We start from the raw sequence: 22,745 nt of genomic DNA on the forward strand, positions 1-22,745 counted from the left end.
AACATGTGTATGTTTACCAGCTTATGCGTGTGTCTCTATATGTGTATCATATCTCCCTCTCTGTCTGTAGTCCTGGACAGGAGCGTAGTGGTCAGCTGTAAGGACTCTGTAGGCTGGATGTTCTCTAAGCTGGACACCAACAGTGATCAGTATCTGGACCAGGCCGAGCTGGCAGCCATTAACCTGGACAAGTATGAGGTCTGCATCCGACCCTTCTTCAACTCCTGTGACTCCTACAGGGACGGGAAGGTTTCCACAGCCGAGTGGTGCCTCTGCTTCTGGAGACAGAGTGAGTATAATTTGGGGAAATGTGTGCTTGTGTGTCTGTTGATGTCTCTCCTATCCTCCCCTCTCTCTCTTCTCCCCTCTCTCCTCTCTCCGCTCTCCTCTCTCTTCTCTCCTCTCTCTTCTCCCCTCTCTCTCTTCTCTCCGCTCTCCTCCCCTCTCTCCCATCTCTCCGCTCTCTTCTCCCCTCTCTCTCCTCTCCTCCCTCTTCTCCCCTCTCTCCACTCTCCTCCCTCTTCTCCCCCCTCTCTGCTCTCCTCCCTCTTCTCCCCTCTCTCCGCTCTCCCTTCTCTTCTCCCCTCTCTCTCCTCTCTCTTCTCTCTCTCTTCTCCCCTCTTCTCCCTCCCTTCTACACTCTCCTCCCTCTTCTCCGCTCTCTCCTCTCTTCTCTCCTCCCCTCTCTCCTCTCTTCTCCCCTCTCTTTCCTCTCTCTTCTCTCCTCTCTCTTCTCCTGTCTCTCTCCTCTTATATCCCCTCTCTCTTCTCCTCTCCCGTCTCTCCTCTCGTCTCTATCCCGTCTCTCTTCTCTCCTCTCTCTTCTCTCTTCACTCCTCTCTCTTTTCCCGTCTCTCCCCTCTCTTCTCTCTTCTCCCGTCTCTCCCCTCTCTTCTCTCTTCTCCCGTCTCTCTCCTCTCTCTTTTCCCATCTCTCCCATCTCTCTCTCTCTCCTCTCTCTTCTCCCGTCTCTCTCCTCTCTTATATCCACTCTCTCTTCTCTCTCTCCTCTCCCGTCTCTCCTCTCGTCTCTATCCCCTCTCTCCTCTCGTCTCTATCCCCTCTCTCTTCTATCCTCTCTCCCCTCTCTTCTCTCTCCCCTCTCCTCCCTCTTCTCCCCTCTCTCCGCTCTCTCTCCTCTCTTCTCTCCTCCCCTCTCCCCTCTCTTTCCTCTCTCTTCTCCCGTCTCTCTCCTCTCTTATATCCCCTCTCTTCTCCTCTCTCTCCTCTCCCGTCTCTCCTCTCGTCTCTATCCCCTCTCTCTTCTCTCTTCTCTCTTTTCCCGTCTCTCCCCTCTCTCTTCTCTCCTCTCTCTTCTCCCCTCTCCCTCCTCTCCCGTCTCCCCTCTCCCTCCTCTCGCAGTCCATCACTGTAAGTCTTCCCCTAGTTGTTTTTTAGTTGCCCAGCGGTGGGGAACTGGCCACAGTGGTGCAGTAACAACATCACTGTAGCTTGTTGTCAGGATGGTTCCTCCCACAGATCTCGCAGATTGTGTCTGTCAGCCAAGCAGCTGGCCAGAAACTAGACAAGACCTGTGTTTACCACTGGACCCATGGCTGGAGCCACTGCATGTGTCCCAAATGGCACCATATGCCCTATATAGTGCACTACTTTTGGCCAGAGCCCATGAAACCTGAGAAACACAGTAGTTTGAAGTGGCATATAAATCATGTATCATTTCAATGGGAGATTTGTGTGAATGTTCGACAGACTTTCTACGCATATCTGAATTTTCTATGATTTGGCCAATTGTGTGTATTGAAGTGATGTGCTGAAGCGTTGGTGTGTTTCCCCCTCAGAGCCCCCCTGCCTGGCTGAGCTGGAGAGGATCCAAGTCCAGGAGGGAGGCAAGAACAAACTGGGTATTTATTATGTGCTGCATTTCCCAGATGTGCATGAGGGCTTTGAGTGAGCAAACCCCTTACGGAATTTCACGTGATCACGTGATGGCAGGTAACCTAGCGGTTAAGAGCGTTGGGCCAATAACTGAAAGGTCGTTGGTTTGAATCTCCGAGCTGACTAGGTGAAGAATCTGATGTGCCCTTGAGCAAGGCACTTAACCCTAATTGCTCTGAATAAGTGCGTCTGCTAAAATGTTAATTTAATGTGGTAATGTGAAATCATGTGATTTTGAATTTGCCCCAATGCAACATTATTTACATTAACCCTTTACACTCATGGAAATGGTCCTATATGGATAGGAATACATTTAAATGCTTCTTACAGAAGAAATCTGAAAAGCATATGCATAACCATGGTAGTGATTTAAAAGGTATCAGTTTGGAGATCATGGGGAAATGTTTAGACCAAAGCACAACCTTTCACCTGACACTGGATCCAATCATTACACTGTCGATTTTCGCCGCGTTTGTCGATAACAAAATCTGAAAATACTCTGGGATATATTCAGTAACATAAGACAAAACAATGACACGGGTCTGAGTGAGAGGGCTAACTGGTGTCTCCAAGTGGCTACACACCTCTCCAAAGTGTACACAGTTCCTAAGTCATTTCAATGCACTTTTATGACTCAGTCTTCAACTATAAGGGGCCTGTTTTGAGCTCTCTTAGCTGTACCGTTGAGGAACTAGAGCAACACACTTGTAGTTGTTGTATTAGGAACACAGCCCTGCTTCCACACCATCACAGAATTACTTTTGTTGTTTACGCAATCGAAAAAACAGTCCAATGTAAATCACAGTCTGGGTCAGGTTGTTCTAAAGCTTGTTCTATTGCTTTCACAAGGCAATTCAGAGAAGCAGATTGTAATTCTGGTGCACATAGAATGTCATGAGAGCATTCAGAGGCGTCGTCGCTGGAAAATGTTCTTCACAACAGACAAACAGGCTCATTCTGTTGAGAACAACCCAGGGTATGAAGCTGTGTCATCTTGTAACTGTACATCAAACATAGTGATCATAAACGTTGACACTGTATATCACATGAGTTTTATGATATAGAATGTGAAGTACACATTTGGACTCACGGGTGTTTGGCTTGTTTGTATGACATCAGAGCTGTATTTATTATAATCCTCAACATCTCATCTTTCAAAATGCATCGAGTCATTTTATCATTTGCTGCATTTCCCTAACTCAGACTTAATTTTTCTGGCAAAAGTTGTCCAATTAACGTGAGGGATGGAGGGCACATCTTGTTGCACGGTGCTCAAGTGCAGAATATCTGTCAGTCAAAACCCATACAGGGCTGTGAAGCGGAGACCCTGAGCTCTGACGTCTTGTATAGCATGTTACTGTACAGCCACTACGTTCCAATTTAGGAGATTATTAGTGCCCAAATCTGCCATTTTCAACCAGTATACAGGTACGAGTGTAAAGGGTTAACATATATTCTGCATGTACTTAGATATAGAAGTCCTATGATATTCTATCCCGATTTCATCCCTTTGCTGATCCTCAGTAGGATGCCAATAAAATAGTGGTGCGTATCTTATATTATAATAGCCTACAGATAGATGCTGATATATTCTAAGGTGTCAGGGCTTAAGTCTCCATAACCTTGTAAAGGAGAACTAGTCCAGATTCTTAGCACGTGTGTCCTTGTTCTCTAGTTATTAGCCAGCCCCTTGGTGCAGCAGCGGCCCCTTGGTGCAGCAGCGGCCCCTTGGTGCAGCAGCGGCCCCTTGGTGAAGCAGCGGCCCCTTGGTGCAGCAGTGGCCCCTTGGTGCAGCAGTGGCCCCTTGGTGCAGCAGTAGCCCCTTGGTGCAGCAGTAGCCCCTTGGTGCAGCAGTAGCCCCTTGGTGCAGCAGTAGTATGCTGACCATAGAATATTAGAATTACATTGCCATTCTATTCCTATGGTTCTGTCTACACAGTTATTCCTCTATCCTATACCTTCTCAATAAATGGATTTTGTATTCATGGCTTATGACATTTGAAATTGTCTGCAGAAAACAAATGCTGCATACATACAGTATCATTTAAGCTGTACGACACTTACACTGACCGTGATTAGGTATGATGGTTGGCCAGAACGTATAGCTTACTTGCTTATCTAAGTCCAATTAAGTATATATGATAACCTAAACACATCATCAATTCAAATGCTTTTTAAATATGTATCTCTTGACTCAAAAGAATGAATGAAGCAAAACCATAATTCACAAATAGCCTGGTTCTCCAACCAAATGATATAAAATAATAAGCACAAAGAAGGCAAATGACAACAAAAAAAGGACCTGAATTAACAATACCGTAAGAACCTGGGCAGTGCTATGGTGAGGTGTGACAGTTTAGACGTACTCTCTGTTCTCATAAGTGTTGCATAGCAGACATTTTCCAGTGTTGTTGAAGGTGGCGATGCCTCTCAGATACTCCTAAAGTGGTTTATTCTGGTAGTCCTCCACGAGTCGCATCCACTCTTGCTGGCGGCTGCGCCAGACTTCCTATGTTGTTGTAGTTGCAAGGCGTCGAGGAACTGGCAAATTGTGGTTTGTGTCACTGTGGTATCGGTAAGACGCCCCACAAACGACTGACACCAACCATCCCTTTATGACGTTATTGGTCTTCCCCATGTCCTTCAGGACTGTATCGTAGTAGTTCCACATTTCTGTAATCAAAAGATAGAAACATGTTAGACACTCATTTGCTGTTGTCATCAACCTTGTTGCAATATTCCAGTGCTCTTCTTCGGCTTCTTTGACCCTTTCCCAACGGGCGCCCAATCCATGTGTCCTCGAAGTCAGCCACAAATGTGGACAACGCTGGGTCTTGAAAGACCAGAGTTTCCTCCATCTCCTTTAAACATCTCATCACATCAGAGGACGGGACAAATGCGAGCTTGTGGAGCATCTTGAGGGCAAAGTCGGGGTCCCTGAGGTACTTTGATGCCACCTCAGGACGGCGGGACAGTTGCCGTCTGAAGTGTGGTCCCAGATGGAAGAAGCAACCCCGGTTGTGAACCTCCGGGACACCTTCTTGAAGGCCTTCACGGAGCTGCTGCATCGAAGTCAGTCATGACGGATTCTGGCTTCAGATCCGGGTTCAATTTCTTCAGTGCCTGGAACGCACAACTGTATGTCCACACAAAAAAATAAAATGGTAGGCTGTTAGATTGCATTTTTTAAATGAACTTAATTTATGCTTTTGAATGCATCACTCACTGAAATTACCGTTTTCCACTAGCATTGATACGTTCTCCAAAAATGCTAGCCAGATTTGTATTCTCATTCTGGACCTTCCTAAATAACTAGCTAACACAAATTGTAAAAACTGTTGGGAGGAAATATCCACAGCACAGGGAAGTAAAAAATAAGCTCAACTTCTAAAGAGTGAACTATCCCTTTAAAACAACATTAATATGCTAGTAAATGATTATCCCTAGGCCTACCTCAGACTTATCGGGCAGCATACATTACATTACATTTAAGTCATTTAGCAGACGCTCTTATCCATACTAATGGCTGCTACAAGCACAGCCTCCTGTCGCATATCCCGTGAATATGTGAGCATCCCGTGGATGGTGTACACCTGCTGGAATGAAGGTGGAACCTTCTTGAATGTTCCATTGGCAAACCAGTGCTCACAGTCACACAGGAATTCCAAGTTGTCTTTGGTTGTGAAGATCCAAATCCTGTCTGGATCTGGCCCACTGTCGTGCTGAAGAAACAGCTCTCCACAATGCGTAGTATGGTAGATCTCAGGTATGACCAGGTTGGAGAGGGTTGCCGGGCCTCCCCCCCCCGTCGTGCTCCTCATGTGAGGGATGACTGGATCCACTTCAGGAATGACAGGATTGGGGAGAGTTGCAGGTCCAACCTTGTCACCACCAGCTGCCGTGTCATGGTTCCCAGGGACTGTAGCCAGAACCTGCGTCTGCTTGTCTTCTTTTGCCTGTGCCTCTGTATACTGATTTGTAAGTTATATTCCGAGGGTAAATAATGCCTGACAGCATCTGACATGGCCAGTGTAGCAGACTCCAAAACGTGCAGTGTGCTTTCCATGGTCTCCAAACTCCTCTTCTTCATGTTGTTCAGTACATGTCGGACTGCTATCTGCTTTCCGTCCGGGATGTGGTTGTGGTCTCCCAACAACCCTGTCAGTGAGGACAGCACGAGTACGAACTGTACTCTGTACCTTTACAGAAAGATGTGTTAGCCATATCTCGTTATTTTCTGTAAGTGTAGCCCCCATGCACCAGGATTCTGTTTCCAAGCACAGGGGACCAACTTCGGTTCCAAAGTTAGGTTCCATTGTAGCTCCTTCTTGGGGACCTCCTCAGAAAGGAATGACTGCTGAGGAAAAGGGTGCTCTATTTGTACAACATCTTGGGGTTATTAGCATCCCAGTGATTTGCAGGTCTATTGTTTGACTATCAAGATCCAAAACTGCAGTTCCTTTCTAAAGTCATGTGACAATTAGCTTTTTTCCCTATCTTCTAATACAAACCACTAGATGTTTTCTTAAATTAATCAAACCCTAGGATAATTAATAGTCTGTAATACAAACACTAATTATTTTAACTGTAACATAGTAGGCTATGATAATTTAACATCACAAACAACAACCTGTACCCCCGCACATTGACTCGGTACTGATACCCCTGTATATACCCTTGTTATTGTTATTTTATTGTGTTACTTTAGTTTATTTAGTAAATATTTTCTTAACTCTATTTGTTGAACTGCATTGTTGGTTAAGGGCTTGTAAGTAAACATTTCACGGTAAGGTCTACCTACACCTGTTGTATTCGGCAAATGTGACAAATAACATTTGATTTGATATATGTATTCTATCTAAAAACATGTGTGCCTCCATATGTAAAATCCTCTTTGTGTGTGTCAGGCTTGTTTATCCCTAGCTGTAATGAGGATGGATACTACAGGAAGCTGCAGTGTGATCAGGCCAGGGGAGAATGCTGGTGTGTCGACCAACAGGGAGGGGAACTAGCCAGTTCCAGAATCCATGGCAACCCCGACTGTGGTAAGAGACAATCAGGCTTCAATTTCTGAAACCCCCTGGCACACACTCAGTATAGAACCCAACTCACATACTTAGTAGGCTACAGACCACCACACACAATCAGTATTGATACCCACACAGTCTGTAATCCAACACATACATTTTTATTTTATTTTTACATTTGAGTAATTTAGCAGATGCTCTTTTCCAGAACGACTTACAGTAATTCGCAGTGTTGTGTTCGAGATCACCTAAAGCGAGACCGAGTCTGGGGCAAGACCAAGACTGGGAGGGGGACAAGGGGTCTGAAACTGAATCAAGACCAAGACTGGGAGGGGGACAAGGGGTCTGAAACTGAATCAAGACCAAGACTGGGAGGGGGACAAGGGGTCTGAAACTGAATCAAGACCAAGACTGGGAGGGGGACAAGGGGTCTGAAACTGAATCAAGACCAAGACTGGGAGGGGGACAAGGGGTCTGAAACTGAATCAAGACCAAGACTGGGAGGGGGACAAGGGGTCTGAAACTGAATCAAGACCAAGACTGGGAGGGGGACAAGGGGTCTGAAACTGAATCAAGACCAAGACTGGGAGGGGGACAAGGGGTCTGAAACTGAATCAAGACCAAGACTGGGAGGGGAGGGGGACAAGGGGTCTGAAACTGAATCAAGACTGGGAGGGGGACAAGGGGTCTGAAACTGAATCAAGACCAAGACTGGGAGGGGGACAAGGGGTCTGAAACTGAATCAAGACCAAGACTGGGAGGGGGACAAGGGGTCTGAAACTGAATCAAGACCAAGACTGGGAGGGGGACAAGGGGTCTGAAACTGAATCAAGACCAAGACTGGGAGGGGGACAAGGGGTCTGAAACTGAATCAAGACTGGGAGGGGGACAAGGGGTCTGAAACTGAATCAAGACCAAGACTGGGAGGGGGACAAGGGGTCTGAAACTGAATCAAGACCAAGACTGGAAAGGGGTCTGAAACTGAATCAAGACCAAGACTTGTCATTTTGAAAAATCAAGACCATAGACTGGGATAAGAGTTCAAAATGTCCAGTATTTCTGTTGTCCAGTATTTCCAGTAACAAAGTGTTCATATTTCAGAACAACATTCCTAGACTCAGTTTTCTTGAATCTTAAACAAATCTACTTTGAAACTAAAGTATCCACCTCAGACACAGTGTGGTTCTTGGGGTCTCTAAACAAATCTACTTTGAAACTAAAGTATTTACCTAAAATAATAAGTGTGGTTCTTGATCATTTTAAACAAATCTATTTTGAAACTAAAGTATCCATTTCATCAGTGTGTTCTTTTGGTAGTCTTAAACAAATCTAACTTTGAAACAAAGTATCCACCTCACTCAGTGTGGTTCTTTGGTAGTCTTAAACAAATCTAGCTTTGAAACTAAAGTATCCACCTCATTGGTTGGTTCTTGGTATCAGAAATCTAGATAGATCCACCTCAGACACAGTGTGCCATTCAAATCTTTGAAACAAATTTGAGTGACTTGTGGTCTTAATAAACCAATTTAGACTTGGTGTGGTTCTTGGTTGTCTTAAACAAATCTACTTTGAAACTAAAGTATGCCTTCTCAAAACACAGTGTGGTTCTTGGTAGTCTTAAACAAATCTACTTTGAAACTAAAGTTTCCACCTGCAGACACAGTGTGGTTCTTGGTAGTCTTAAACAAATCTACTTTGAAACTTATCCACCTCAGACAAGTGTGGTTCTTGGTAGTCTTAAACAAATCTACTTTGAAACTAAAGTATCCACCTCAGACACAGTGTGGTTCTTGGTAGTCTTAAACAAATCTACCTTGAAACTAAAGTATCCACCTCAGACACATGGTTATGGACTTAATAAAATAAGACACCTGTACCATGTCAGATATAGAGTTGAAATGTATTACATTTTGAGTTTGCATCCCAATATTACACTTTATATACATCACAGAAGACTGAAATATAACAAAACTGTTTGACATAGAAACACTGGATTTTCATCTGTTTAATGTATTAATTATGAAATAATATGAATAACATTCCACCCATGAGGCCAAAGAGGGCACTTTTGTTAATTGACTGCAGGAAAGGGTTGTTTCAAATTATTATCTGGTGAGTGGAACTGTGTTTTTGTAATAATAATGTATAATTTTTTAGTTTTTGCTCAATCTGATTGGGTGGGCCTGGAAGGGCCTGGCTCCCCGGTGGGTGGGCCTGTGTCCACCCAGGCCCACTCATCCTTACGCCCCTGATGGCTTAATTGCACATCACAAATAGCCTCCTAACCAAGACTTCAGACCAAACTTTTTCAATACCTGGTTTGCATACACATTATTGCCTGAGACTCCCGAGTGACGCAGCATTTCAGTGCAAGAGGCGTCACTACAGTCCCTGGTTCAAATCCAAGCCGTATCACAGCCGTCCGTGATTGGAAGTCCCATAGGGCGGTGCACAATTGGCCCAGCGTCGTCCAGGTTTGGCCGGAGTAGGCCGTCATTGTAAATAATAATTTGTTCTTGACTGACTTGCCTAGCTAAATAAAAATATATATAGTTAGCATTTATTGGTAGATATCATAAGTTGAAACGTCTTTCCCGGCTACCGATGACGTTCTTCTGTGAGCTGCTCCATGCCAAAACCAGTTGTGAGCTGCTCCATGCCAAAACCAGTTGTGAGCTGCTCCATGCCAAAACCAGTTGTGAGCTGCTCCATGCCAAAACCAGTTGTGAGCTGCTCCATGCCAAAACCAGTTGTGAGCTGCTCCATGCCAAAACCAGTTGTGAGCTGCTCCATGCCAAAACCAGTTGTGAGCTGCGCGCTCTTGCTGCCTGCAGATGATATTCCGCTACTTTGTGCATGATTTCTCTATTGTACTACATAATGACTAATTGGGGATGCAGGTAGCCTAGTGGTTAAGAGCGTTGGGCCAGTAGCCGAAAGGTCACTGGTTTGAATCCCCAAGCCGACTAGCTGAAAAATTGATTGATGTGCCCTTGAGCAAGGCACTTATCCTCAATTGCTCCTGTAAGTCGCTCTGGATAAGAGCATCTGCTAAATTATGAAAATGAATAAGTCATATACCTCCACTACTTTGATATGCATCAGTGGGGATTAAGAAGTGAGTATATGCAGTGCCACATTCAAGTCAGGGATTATTTGCACTCTAAAGAACCGCTTGTCGCTGTGAGAAAAGTATTTCAAGATAAAATGGTTGTCTGGCTGGACGGAACCTGCTGCTGATTAGAATGGTTCCTGCGGCAGGGTTCAGAAACAGCCATTAAAACACAGACAACGTCAAACACATTCCCTTTAGTTCACCTCTCTCTCTCTCTCTCTCTTTACTCTTCTCCAGATGAGGCGGTCGCATATTCAGGTGATTTTGGCAGTGGGGTCGGATGGGAGGATGAGGAAGATAAAGAAGCGGAGGAGAATGCAGAGGAGGAGGAAGGAGAGGTGGGAGAGGCAGATGATGAAGGATATATTTGGTGAAGAAAACAATGAAGTCTAGCTAGTCCAACATTACTACTGGAGCATCTTAACTTCTCTCTCTCACACACACACACACAAATAATGATCCTGGAAACCTGAAGCGATGGACACAATTGAAAAAATTGTGGGGTGGGGGGTTGGAGAAGAGGAGGGTTGGGGCGGTGGGGGTTGGAGAAGAGGGGGTGGGGGGTTGGAGAAGAGGAGGGTGGGGCGGTGGGTGGTTGGAGAAGAGGGGGTGTGGGGGGTTGGAGAAGAGGAGGGGTGGGGGGTTGGAGAAGAGGGGGTGGGGCGGTGGGAGAAGAGGGATGTGGGGGTTGGAGAAGAGGAGGGGTGGGGCGGTGGGGGTTGGAGAAGAGGGGGTGGGGGGTTGGAGAAGAGGAGGGGTGGGGCGGTGGGTGGTTGGAGAAGAGGGGTGTGGGGGGTTGGAGAAGAGGAGGGGTGGGGGGGTTGGAGAAGAGGGGGTGGGGCGGTGGGAGAAGAGGGATGTGAGGGGTTGGAGAAGAGGAGGGGTGGGGCGGTGGGGGGTTGGAGAAGAGGAGGGGTGGGGGCGGGTTGGAAAAGAGGGATGTGGGGGGTTGGAGAAGAGGGATGTGGGGGTTGGAGAAGAGGGGGTGGGGGGTTGGAGAAGAGGAGGGGTGGGGCGGTGGGTGGTTGGAGAAGAGGGGGTTGGAGAAGAGGAGGGGGGGGGGGTTGGAGAAGAGGGGGTGGGGCGGTGGGAGAAGGAGGGATGTGGGGGTTGGAGAAGGAGGGGTGGGGGGGTTGGAAAAGAGGGGGTGGGGCGGTGGGAGAAGAGGAGGGGGGACGGTGGGGGTTGGAGAGGGTGGTAGGGGGTTGGAGAGGAGGGTGGTAGGGGGTTGGAGAGGAGGAGGTGGTAGGGGGTTGGAGAGGAGGAGGTGGTAGGGGGTTGGAGAGGAGGTGGGGACGGTGGGGGTTGGAGAGGGGGCGGTGGGGATGGTGGGGGGTTGGAGAGGAGGAGGTGAGGGTTGGAGAGGATGGGGTGGTGGGGGGTTGGAGAGGAGGAGGTGGGAATGGTGAGGGTTGGAGAGGATGGGGTGGGGGGGTTGGAAGGGAGTGGGGATGGTGGGGAATTGGAGAGGAGGGTGGGACAGTGGGGGGTTGGAGAAGAAGAGGAGGGGTGACGATGTGGGATATCAAACTAGAAACTGTGGTCTGACCAGTCAGGAGATGTGTCCTAAATTCTTGTGAATATCTTTATTTTTTCTGTTGTATGTGCAAGACAACTTTCTCCTGGAGAAGTTTTTAGCAGCTGAACATTTAAAGTTAAAGGCAGGAAGCAGCTGGAGGTTATGTGCTCATGTTAGGAACTGGAGATGCTTTTGGGTGCTTCTCAATTAGTCAAAAGTGGCTTCCTACCATTGGTTCCTATCCTTAATTTCCTTCTTTCTCTGCACTGATATGAAAGAACTGGACAGATAAAAGTCAATTTCCTTCGGCTTTTGCTTACTTTTTTCACCAACCCAGTGCTTTCAAATTAGTGCAGAAGGGGATGAGTAGAGGAATCCACTTTATACTCATTGTATTTCTATTGCATAATTGAACTATCCCCATTCCATCCCGTATGCTTCAGCTCATCTGTGACAGTAGTTCTCTGTCTCATCAAGTCTAGTAAAATAAAGTTTCTCACTCTACAATCCTAAATGTGAATAAGTGTGTCTGAAGACAGATTTGCGACTACTATTATTATTATTCCTGTATTGCTAATGCCTTGAGATACTGGCAGACAGTACTGCTTGATTGACAAGTGTCCATTGTGTCATCTGTGGATCAACATTGTGTTTAATAATAAAATACATTGGTTCTACGTGGCCTTACCAGGCCACCATACTCCTCTGTCATACTGTCTTCTCCTTAATCTTGGTTTCCCAAGAAGTAAAATTCTTGCGAAGTTGTCACTTCCCATTCTCGCCGTTTCCACGTGAATCTGTCGACGAGCGATTATCCTCTCCTTGGTCTTTTGTCCACTCTGGACTGTTGTCCAGCAGTTCAGTTCACTTCCATTCCTCCTAACCTTTTTCTGCAGCTTCTGAGGCTTACATCTATAGGAGGCTAGCAAACAACCGTGGCACTTTGTTGTCGTAGGACGCCCTAATAAAGTGTGACCTCAAAGCGTCTACAACAGGTTCAAATACTATTTGAAATCTTTCAAAAACATTGAATGTTTGCTCCTGCCTACCTTAACTATATTTGTTCACTGCATCGGGGAAGCTCAAAGCCCAGCCAAAGTGTTTGCAATTATTTCAAATAGTACTTGAACCCAGGTCTGACATCTATAAGCTCCTCTCTCTGAGTGCAAGGGAGAGAATAACAGATGTGTGAAAAGGGGTCTTGGCAGCTTTTTCCTCTGAGCTACCCAAAGGGACCAATCAGTCTGTGCAACATCCGATTTCTCTGCCCGGCCGGGAGCAACTTCACCAGCTGTAAATCTGACAATTATTAAGGGGATCCATGCGATGGTTTTAATTTTGATGCTTTACTGTAATAGTAGGAATTTATCCTTGAGATGGGTACCGTATGAAAACAGAGATGACATGGTGGAAAACGCTGAATGTGTTTGGTACTCATCTGTAGAGATAGTATCTAAAGCTGTGAAGTCTCACTATAGCTCGTTTTATAAGATAAGTACCTGTGTGTATGACATTGGGGGGGAAAACAAGATGGGTCATTATCAATCCTATCATATAAGATCTTTATTGTCTGAGAAGAATCTGTTACACAAGAAGACAGTTTCAGTGGCTCAGACAGTAGTGTACTAAAATCAACCCATTTCAAATACCAGTACTTCAAAGAATGTTAGTCAGCTCTGGTCCACTCGTGGTAATCATGTTATGGTGGTATTGTCACATTGAGGAGAGACAAGACTAGTCTGGGTGACACGTGAGCTGCGACTCACAGTCAAGGACTTAGAAAGGCTGGTGTTAGCAAGCCTAAAATAACGTGATGGTATATTAGTAGAACCTTAAGAGGTCATAGAAAAGTAAGAAAGTTATTGCCTGATAGAAGTTAGTCTTTGTAAGTACTCTGTGTGTGTAATTAGTCACAGTTTACTCTGAGCAGTCTGTAGCCTCCACACCCTCCTGACTCCCTCATCGGTCGTATCCAAGTCCCGGAACACACCAATGTCGCCCTTCTGGGCATATCGCCGTAGCAACGGTTCCAAGACAGTCATTGGGACACTGAAGTTCAGGTGAGGGTAGGTTACCTTGGCAGAAAAGTCTCTGGTGTTACTGGAAACCAGACCTGGAATACAATAAGGACAATCAGCCATGTGGTTTGGGTTAGAGAGAGAAGGGTCTGAAATGTGGCATTAGACACAGTACTGTTAATGAATGGCTGTCCTGTCATATTTTCTATGGTCAACCAGTGCCCCCCACTGTTAAAAAAACAGTATCACTCTTTCAAAATCTGCAGTTGCAGGCTTCTGTTCCAGCCACAGCTGTTCATCAGGGCCTTGACCCTGAATCAGGTGTTTTAGAGCAGGGCTGGAACTAAAGCCTACAAACCCACTCGCTCTCCAAGAGGGTTGACCATCTCCATCCATGGCTTACCTAGCAGCTCTCCTGATCCTGCCCGCACCACAGCTCCTCCGCTGGCCCCTGCCTGCACTGCAGCGGTTGTCTGCAGCATGACAGCCTGGCCATGACAGCCGATGGACCTGGACAGGATGCCACTGGTCAGAGAGGGACCACAACGCTGGCCGAAAGCTCCGTAACCCACCACCACCACGTCCTCACCTACGGACCGACACGAGGAGACATCTCAAACGGCACCCCATCACCTTCAAGATTATTTCAATATCTCAATCACATTTAGTTTATAAAGCCCTTTTTACATCAAAGATTTTTTACAGTAACCCGGCTTAGTAGACCAATCAGAAGCACAATGACAAGATAAGGTTTCCTCCTTTCAGGCAGTTTTAGAAGAACCAGACTCCGAGGAAAGGCCCATCCTCCACTGGCTGTCCTCTTGAAAGAAAGAGTACACATAGTGGAGTCAATGTGACAGTGACATCATGCCTACCTGGTGTAAACGATGTGGCCAAGCGTGACACGACTACCTCCGGGGGAAGGTGTCTTAGCTGCACCACGGCTACATCATAGGGAGATGATGCCTTGGTGGAGTACAGGACATCACTCACCACGGCATGAAACCTATGGGGAGGAAGAAAGGAACGTAAGTAACAGAGCCTTCACTTTGATCTGGATAATGTTGTGTGGACTACTTTCATCTTCATGCTGGTATGGAACAAATGTTACTTTTTTATGTTTGCCCTGGATTTCTCTTGGAAACCAGCTTAAGTGAAACTTGAACCATCAACCCTGTATCTCCCGTACCATGAAGGACATGACCTCTTGGCAGAGGTTGCACTACACTTGCATACATGAAGCCTCAGCATTAATGAACTTCCTATGAGATGCATACAGAATAGTAACCATTATTGGTGTTGAATCTTCAAAATCACTGAATGTTATGCGAGATGCAGATAGGTCAGGTGAGTAAAATGGCAGCATGGTCCCCGTCATTGGTGTTGAATCTTACCTGTCATTGGTGTTGAATCTCAAGGTGACAACAGGTTTTCCACTGACAACATGTCGACAGGTGACCACCAACCGCGGACTAACCAGAACCCCAGAGCCCCAGAATTGTCCAGCGTCTACTAAGGCCACTGTGGGGTATGTCTGAGTTTCAGTTTCACTCTGTATGGCTAGAAAGAAGTCTGTGGGCTCCTGCATGTGGTGGATCTCTTGGTGTGAATTGCAAATATTCACACACTGTGTGATGTTCCTCAGAATCATCTGGAGCGAGCACACAAGCGTCAGCCCAATCCACTCGCTGGCTTTCCAGCACAAGGGGGACACGATCAAACCGACGAGGAGCGTTCGGTCTCCGTGGGGCACAAAAAGCCCCCCTCCCTCTGTACCGGGCAGGCAGCGGGCATCAGTGAGAATGAGAGCGTTACCTTCCCCGGACAGGTTACTGATGATACCCTTGCTTAGTGTGCCCATGAAGAGATCGGGACAGAAGGCGCCGAAGGGAGAGCCGCAGGCGAGGACCGCGCATCCTTTCCGGAGAGTGGAGCTGGTCGCCCATGGTATGGTTCCAAAGTTGATGTTTGATGCTTTGGCCAAGGCTGGTATCTTTGTTGTATGAAAATACAAAACACAGATCATTAGACTATCAGCATTAAATGGTAACAATGAAAATACTGTAAAGAAAACACATGACTACAAGCAGGTTACACATTCCAACTGTCTGGTACCTTGAGTACAGCAAACCAGCTCAGAAACTCTGAATCCCTAACCATCTCTGCATCATCATCATCCTCCTCACCACCGTAAAAACTCCACTTATCAGACTCTTTGAAGATCTTCTCGAAAGCACTCTTGAACTCCAAACAGTTAGCGAGCATCAGCAGCTGTGCTGTCGCTTGGCGTTGATGCCGCGAGGTGCTGTTGCTCTCCGAGACGGTGCATGACTGGTATGCGCATTGGTTTATGTCCAAATATCGCTGTTCATGGATGTTTAGGCTAATTTTGAGTTTTCCACTGAAACTGTCTGGTAGCAAGACCCGGTGATCTGAAGAGAAAGCGTCCTTGTCATTCATAAAGCGAGAAAATATAAGACCATTGCAGAGCACGAGACTAGTCTGTGAGTTCAGGATGACTCCACTACAGCTTAAAGGTTTCTGATCAGAAAAAGACTCAGACACCGTGACCACGCAACACATTCTTTCAGTCGACTCCATTTCGTTGTCAGTAGCTGGGGTGTAAAACGAGAGTTTCTATTGGTCAAATGCAGGTAGATCCCTCCCCGTGTCGTTCCGTTTAAGAAACGTTTTGCAAAATAATAGGCGTAATAAATACACCCCCTGGCTAACTAGCTAACATGAACTTTGTGCCAATGAAGCTAATCGACTTCCACCTACCAGGAAAAAGTGAGTTTAAAAGTACGACAACATATTCAAAAACCGTATGATGCTGATGGCGTTGCAGAATGACATCCAGAAATATCGATCATATCCTATCATCCAACAGGCAAAATATATGATTACTAATTTAACACAAACAATATTAATGTGATCGACCTTGATGCTGCACGCTACTTCCGAATCTCCTCTCATTGGACCAGAAGGAAAAGGGGGTGTCATGATAGCTTGAATCGTTACGTGATTGGCTTTCGCTTCTCCAGCTGTTTCCGGTTTCATTGGATAGTTTCATTGTAGTCCAAGGAGAACCAACAGTAAATGTGTCATAGATCATGGATTGTAGAACATAAAATGCAACAAACAAAAAAATCACTAATGGATTGTCCAAAATATTTATTTTGATAAGAGGGCATGCAGAATCATTTCACATTATGTACAAAAAGGATAAAAAGTACCCTCTATCTATTGCACTCACATATAGTGTATTTCCTACAAAGCATATATTCTTCAGTACCACACAAGTACCCTCATATTATAGCTATGAGCAGCCAATAATCACCAAGTACTTATTTTACAGTAACAAAAACCATCGATACAGTAGGTAGGTACTGGTTGTTGAAATGACATACATTGTCTGTGACTGACAACGTGGTTGTAATAAAACCCTGGTATTACAAAATACTGCACCTTTGTATTACAAACAAGCATTAATAAATAAAAAGTGATAATGCACTTGTAGTCACATTCATGGCATCAGTTGGTAGTGATTCAACTTGAATTGATCGATCAAAAACATTCATTTGACAACTTTGTCCTCATTGGTAAAATACTCCAGCTGTGCTTGATTGAGCTTACCTGTTGCAATGGAACCAACAGAAAAGTCCCAGATGTAAAAAGTGTTTGAAATATTTCTAATACTATTTGAACCCAGGCCTATATTACGTGGAAGGCAACATCAGCAATGGCGAAAAGAAAACGCGGAACTGTTACACCAATAAGCACTCCTCTGTAATCAAATGCCACCGATTTAAAAATAAACCGGGGTTAGGAACTGGTTCAAAGCGATGGCATGTCCTACCCTAAGTGTAGAGGTAACGTTGCCGAACATAGAGGGGATTCCCTAACTAACTTAATCATATTAATAAGAATGGTTTGACAGACATGAGGTATCCTTAAATGTTCACCACCAGTAAGTAACCGATAATATATCATTGAAAACTACGAAATGTGTAAACTACGAAATCTTGGGTTTGCAGGTTGATACTTAGCTTAGACAAGGAAGTTTGAATTCACTACATGGGGCTCAGACGACCAATTATCAATGGGTTCAACTGTTAGAGGGTTATCAAACAATCACTAGGCCTGAATATTTTAATAGCTCAGTGTTTCCCCAACAGCACATATTTTTATTGTAGCCCCAAACAAACCAGAATTGATTCAACTTGTCAATTTATCATCAAGCCTCCATGAGTTGAATGGGATGTGCTTATCTGGGGCTACAACAAAAAATACTGAAAGTTTATCAATAAAAGTACATTTTTCTTATAAATATATTTACTTACTGAGGGCACACTCAAATGCAAAAATTACAATGAATGCTAGCAGTTGATAGCTTTTCCAGCAGGTAGATAGATGTGTGAGGCCTGTACTCTTGTGCATACAAAACAGTTGATAAACAAATACTCTTCCTTTTCACACTATTGAGCCATGCTGGCCTGCATTACACATCAATCATAGTTACTGGAACCATGCTGGAAAGGACAATTAGAAAACAAATGATGAAGCCCACCCAGTAAGGTTCAGGTTAGCTCTATCGTGTGTATCAGGCAAAAGAGAGATAAGATGGGAGTGATATATAGATCAGTCAATGTACTGTGAGAGCCAGCGGAAACCATCTCCATATCCCTGTCTCTTCAGAACACTGCACATGAAGATCTCCATGGGTCTCAGGTTCAGCTCCTTCAGTGACACATTACCCTGAACAGAGATACACACGCAGACAGAAGAGACATGTAAAGATGAACCTCCATTCCAACCTTTTCCTTTGTGTTGCAGTGAAGGCGAGACTTCAGAGTTAGCATAATAAACTACTATAATTAAGTGGATGCTAACTGTACATTTTTGTCATCCCAATCTAGTCATTGTCAAGACTAGACCCCTCTGCCTATCTCTGTAGGCCACCACCTTGAATTGGTTTCATCAGATGTCAATTTCTCTGGAGGCTGCTGCTTTAGAGGGTAAACCATGTGGGGTGCATTTAACAGTAAGCCTCTCCTCCTGCAGGTTGTCATTTATCGTAATGAATCTTGATCTGGAGGCAGCTCTGCAGAGTCATCACTAGCTATCACAGCCACAAAGATATAAAACCTAATCCTAACCTTAAATTAAGACTAGAAAGCACTTTTTTTCATGAATTTTTACTATGTTGCCAATGTTGACTTTGCAGCTGGGCCATCTAGTAGAAATCTCTCAGTTCTGCCTCCAGGGCAAGAATCGTGACAAACATCGACCTGCTCTCCTCCCTACCTTTCCAGTAGTGTGTCCAATGAGCCCGAACATCCCTCTGAGTGCGTCTTCACTGATGGCCTCTGGACGGTCGATCTTATTCCCCAGGATAAGTACAGGCACGTTGGAGATGGTGTCGTCTGTTAACAGCGCCTGGAAAGAGAATGTTGAGTGCCAGTTTAATGCCCCGCTCATCAGTGAAAAGCAATGGTGTTTTGGTTAGCATTTAGCCATACAATATCTACTGGGTGTAGGATAGGCTGCTTATTTACAGTTTTTCCCAATGGTTAACACAAGTTTGCTGAAACTAAATCTCAGGTACACAAAACTCTAACCACAAAACAGTTAGCCATCTTCTCCAAACCCCACAGACATCTTGCAAAATTAAACACAGCAATCAAACTCATGTACTCCCTGCTCAAAATGAAACTCTGCATATAAATGAGACACACAGTAACAGTATACAATAAACATGTTACAAAGTAGTATTGCTCCCAATTTCATACATACAGTAATACATTAAACATTTACTTTGTTTCCCCTTAGTGTGTATTGGAATCGACAGTCTTCACTGTGCTTTATGTTGTACTACTGTCAAGTAGTAAAAGTAGTAGAGCCAATGTCTGCAGTACATACTGTACCTATTCTCATTTTGGAACGATCCAGATGATGGATGCTACGGTGAAGCAGCTCAGATTGGGCTGCACTCTCTGCCCAGCCTCTCTCATGGTCAAACCATGGTTGAGATTGGGCTGCACTCTCTGTCCAGCCTCTCTCATGGTCAAACCATGGTTGATTGGGCTGCACTCTCTGCCCAGCCTCTCTCAAGGTCAAACCATGGTTGAGATTGGGCTGCACTCTGTCCAGCCTCTCTCATGGTCAAACCATGGTTGATTGGGCTGCACTCTCTGCCCAGCCTCTCTCAAGGTCAAACCATGGTCGACCACATGGTCCACCACAGTCGCCAGAATTTAATCAGATATTACTCTCCTTGTTCTTAGTCTTCCTTCACCTCTACCTCTCTCTGCCAAGTTTGCATCCATTATTCTCCAAACACAGGAGTACTCACCTGTGGACTTTTTATCCATACCAAAACATCTGATTGCAAAGTGAACATTTAGTGTTTGCACATGTTAAGAGTGAATGTGATCAATTGGTAATTTACCGTAGCTTGTTGAACAGTGTTGCTTTTCATTTGCACACAAGATATTTGATTTGTGAAGATTGTGCCAAAGGTAGAGAATTGTGTGTTGTGTTTGGCCAAATGTTTGTTATAGAATTGCAATCTGAGTGTAAAGCAAAACGTGCCAGTAGTATTGCAGATTTGGTGTATAGTTCTCCTAAACGAGTTACAGGTTTGGTTCATTGTGCCTCATGGGCCAGTTTTAGTGTGTAAACAAATGGGAAAAACTGAAATACCACTATTTGTATTCTTTGTGGAAGGTTTTTTTTGTTGGGGGGGGATGATGACTTACGTACATCCAGTTCAATTTTGGCTTCTTGTAGTCTCTCATGGTCTGCCGAATCCACCATGTAGACTATACCGTTTATAGCTGGGAGGTAATTCTTCCAGATTCTCCTGGCTGTGAGTGAAAATCAAAGCAGTTTCATTGTTCACAGGTCAAATCAAATCAAATTTATTTATATAGCCCTTCGTACATCAGCTGATATCTCAAAGTGCTGTACAGAAACCCAGCCTATTGCCAACCTCTCATTGCCACTTAAGCCTCCGTATCACCTGAAGGTTTCAAGACTTGACCATTAGAGAAAGCACAGTGTGCATACAGTTTGAGTTCTATTGTGTACCTTGTGTGTGACCACCAAGATCAAATGTTGTGAATGTCATCCCAGCAATGGTCAGCTCTTCTGATGCTGTGGGACAGAGGCAGACAAATAGACTAGCTGAGGAACCACCAGATAAGGGTCATTCGATGAGCGCACTTAAGACAACAACAGACAGCCATAAGTAAGTGAGCAAGGTGTCTGAACATCCTCCATGTCTTACTGGGGTGTAGTGTTGGCACATGCTGTCCCAGTCGGTCATCTCTGAGCATGTGCAGTAGCGTTGTTTTCCCAGCATTGTCCAAACCAAGGAACACCAGTTTCCCAGACTTCTTATATAAACCTAGTGGGAGAGACAAGAATAGAGACAGTTTATTTACCACCAGATGTAATGTAGTAAAATATGCTGATGAAAATATGACATGGGATTGAATACCTGATCTGACCATATTATGAAATGCAGTTATTGGTAGAGCATGAGGGTCAAAATACAGGTACACTCAGAAATAAAGTCTCAATCTTCAATAAGTAATTAATTTTTCTCCAGTAGTAAGTTTTAATGATTAAATGGTTTACATTTTAACTGTACCTAGTAACTGCAGCACACCACTGAGGCCTCTGTAGATCCAGTTAAATATAAAGGACATGTCTGTTGTCTTCACCTGAAACAGAATGGTTAGAGGTTTTAAACACCTGAAACAGCTTTTTCCTGCACTCTAGAGGCATGATCATTATGAGTAATTCTATGCGAAAAAATATGCGTCTCGAGCTGTCTGGTGGTTCTTTTTTTCAGGAAACTAAATATGCATCTCTGCTAAAATCTGGGTAACAGATTGAAAGGAATGAGTATGAAATAAGTAACAGAGAATACCAAAATCACAAATCACACAGCGCAATAGACCTAGTCATGGCTATTTAACCTCCAATACTGAAGCTGAATTGTTCAAACTTGTTTTCCCAACCCCGGATTACCTCTTTGGTATGTGCAAACTGCTCCCAGTTGTTGTGCCAAGGCGAGAAACGTGATGGAAAATAATACATCTACCACAAACTGTAGCCCGTTCACACTAACAGGGACCTGGCTAACTGATCGAGAGGTATTCATGTCTCCTGAGACCCGACCTGGGAACCCCAGGGTCCAAAATTCCAACTTTTCCCTCTGGTCTGGGTCGGGTCTCAAGTCTATGTAATGACAGCTGATAGACCTGAGTGGACCCGACCACGGCTCTGCATAGCTTATAGCATATTTATTTTACGCTAATAAAGGTTCACTTATTGACTTATAGAAAACTTAGCCAACATATAAAGATCTATTTGTTAACCAGAAGAGTAACTTGGCTGATAAACATGATTTGTTTTGTCAATCGAGTCTAGGTCTAATTGTCCTCGGTCATTTCAGGTCCAACTTTTTGGACCCGAGAAGACCTCTAAACTGATCATAGTACTCAGACTATTTTTATGAACAAGTTGTGGCTACAGATGACATTTGACACGTCCGGGGCTGTCATGGAGCACCTGTCACTTTCTTGACAGTGTCTACTAACTTGCTGTGTGAATATTATAAAAACGAATACAAGCGTTAACCTATAGCTGCCCAGCTATGAAAATACACGGTTATTGAGTAAGATTGGTAGTTTTATTGACTAAAGACGTGCTATACATTATAACTGATTGTTACAATGGAACTGGCTAATTACACAGTATCCTAGCTATACTGTTGTTGACACCATATTGCAATTCGGTCTGTGACTGAAAAGTTGCTGAATTAAAACAGCAATATGAAGTTAAACAACAAACCGAGTAGGCTAGGCTGAATAGTTCGCAATTATTACAGCCCACTCCCAAACGATCAAACTAAAAACATGCTAGCCTGATTTTATGATAAACAAATATCTACTAGATAATGATTTTCATGTAACTACTGAAGGTAAACATTTCAACAATTTACCTTGTGTCAGTGGTTCTAACACCCCGTACTGTTACTTTTGGTCCAGGCTTTCTCCGTGGATGACAGGTCGAAATTTGACAGTTCACCGGAAATGCGTAAGAACTGGGGGGGGGGGAAATCACGTGTCAAAATACGATCCCATACGTTTCTGTAA

General features: G+C 44.6%; 3 protein-coding genes across 5 annotated transcripts in view; 1 reads left to right on the plus strand and 2 right to left on the minus strand.

Moving 5' to 3' along the window:
* LOC124041135 (testican-2-like) overlaps positions 1-10,554 on the plus strand; it is a 70,175-nt gene extending 59,621 nt beyond the window's left edge. For both annotated transcript variants that reach the window (XM_046358346.1, XM_046358345.1), the window contains 4 exons: positions 71-289; positions 1,800-1,862; positions 6,804-6,941; positions 10,276-10,554. In XM_046358346.1, the coding sequence (XP_046214302.1) occupies positions 71-289; positions 1,800-1,862; positions 6,804-6,941; positions 10,276-10,412 (557 nt within the window). In that variant the 3' untranslated portion in view covers positions 10,413-10,554. The remainder of the gene's footprint in view (positions 1-70; positions 290-1,799; positions 1,863-6,803; positions 6,942-10,275) is intronic.
* Positions 10,555-13,102: 2,548 nt separating this feature from the next.
* tysnd1 (trypsin like peroxisomal matrix peptidase 1) lies at positions 13,103-16,539 on the minus strand. The gene is made up of 5 exons (XM_046357807.1): positions 15,691-16,539; positions 14,970-15,568; positions 14,451-14,581; positions 13,979-14,164; positions 13,103-13,670 (listed from the first exon to the last, which is right to left on the minus strand). Exons 1-5 carry the CDS (start codon positions 16,174-16,176, stop codon positions 13,468-13,470), a joined length of 1,605 nt encoding a protein of 534 aa, XP_046213763.1. The 5' UTR covers positions 16,177-16,539; the 3' UTR covers positions 13,103-13,467.
* A 195-nt stretch (positions 16,540-16,734) lies between these two features.
* sar1ab (secretion associated, Ras related GTPase 1Ab) lies at positions 16,735-22,686 on the minus strand. 2 transcript variants are annotated; one of them, XM_046357809.1, is made up of 7 exons: positions 22,592-22,686; positions 21,233-21,305; positions 20,867-20,986; positions 20,668-20,733; positions 20,341-20,444; positions 18,883-19,014; positions 16,735-18,333 (listed from the first exon to the last, which is right to left on the minus strand). In XM_046357809.1, the coding sequence occupies exons 2-7, from the start codon at positions 21,288-21,290 to the stop codon at positions 18,217-18,219; spliced, it is 597 nt and encodes a 198-aa protein (XP_046213765.1). In that variant the 5' UTR covers positions 21,291-21,305; positions 22,592-22,686; the 3' UTR covers positions 16,735-18,216. The 2 variants fall into 2 exon arrangements, with proteins under 2 accessions (XP_046213765.1, XP_046213764.1); XM_046357808.1 differs by lacking the exon at positions 22,592-22,686 and adding an exon at positions 21,616-21,758.
* Positions 22,687-22,745: the final 59 nt, after the last annotated feature.

The sequence above is a fragment of the Oncorhynchus gorbuscha genome, linkage group LG08 (genome assembly GCF_021184085.1).
Source record: "Oncorhynchus gorbuscha isolate QuinsamMale2020 ecotype Even-year linkage group LG08, OgorEven_v1.0, whole genome shotgun sequence".
Taxonomy (NCBI): Eukaryota; Metazoa; Chordata; class Actinopteri; order Salmoniformes; family Salmonidae; genus Oncorhynchus; species Oncorhynchus gorbuscha.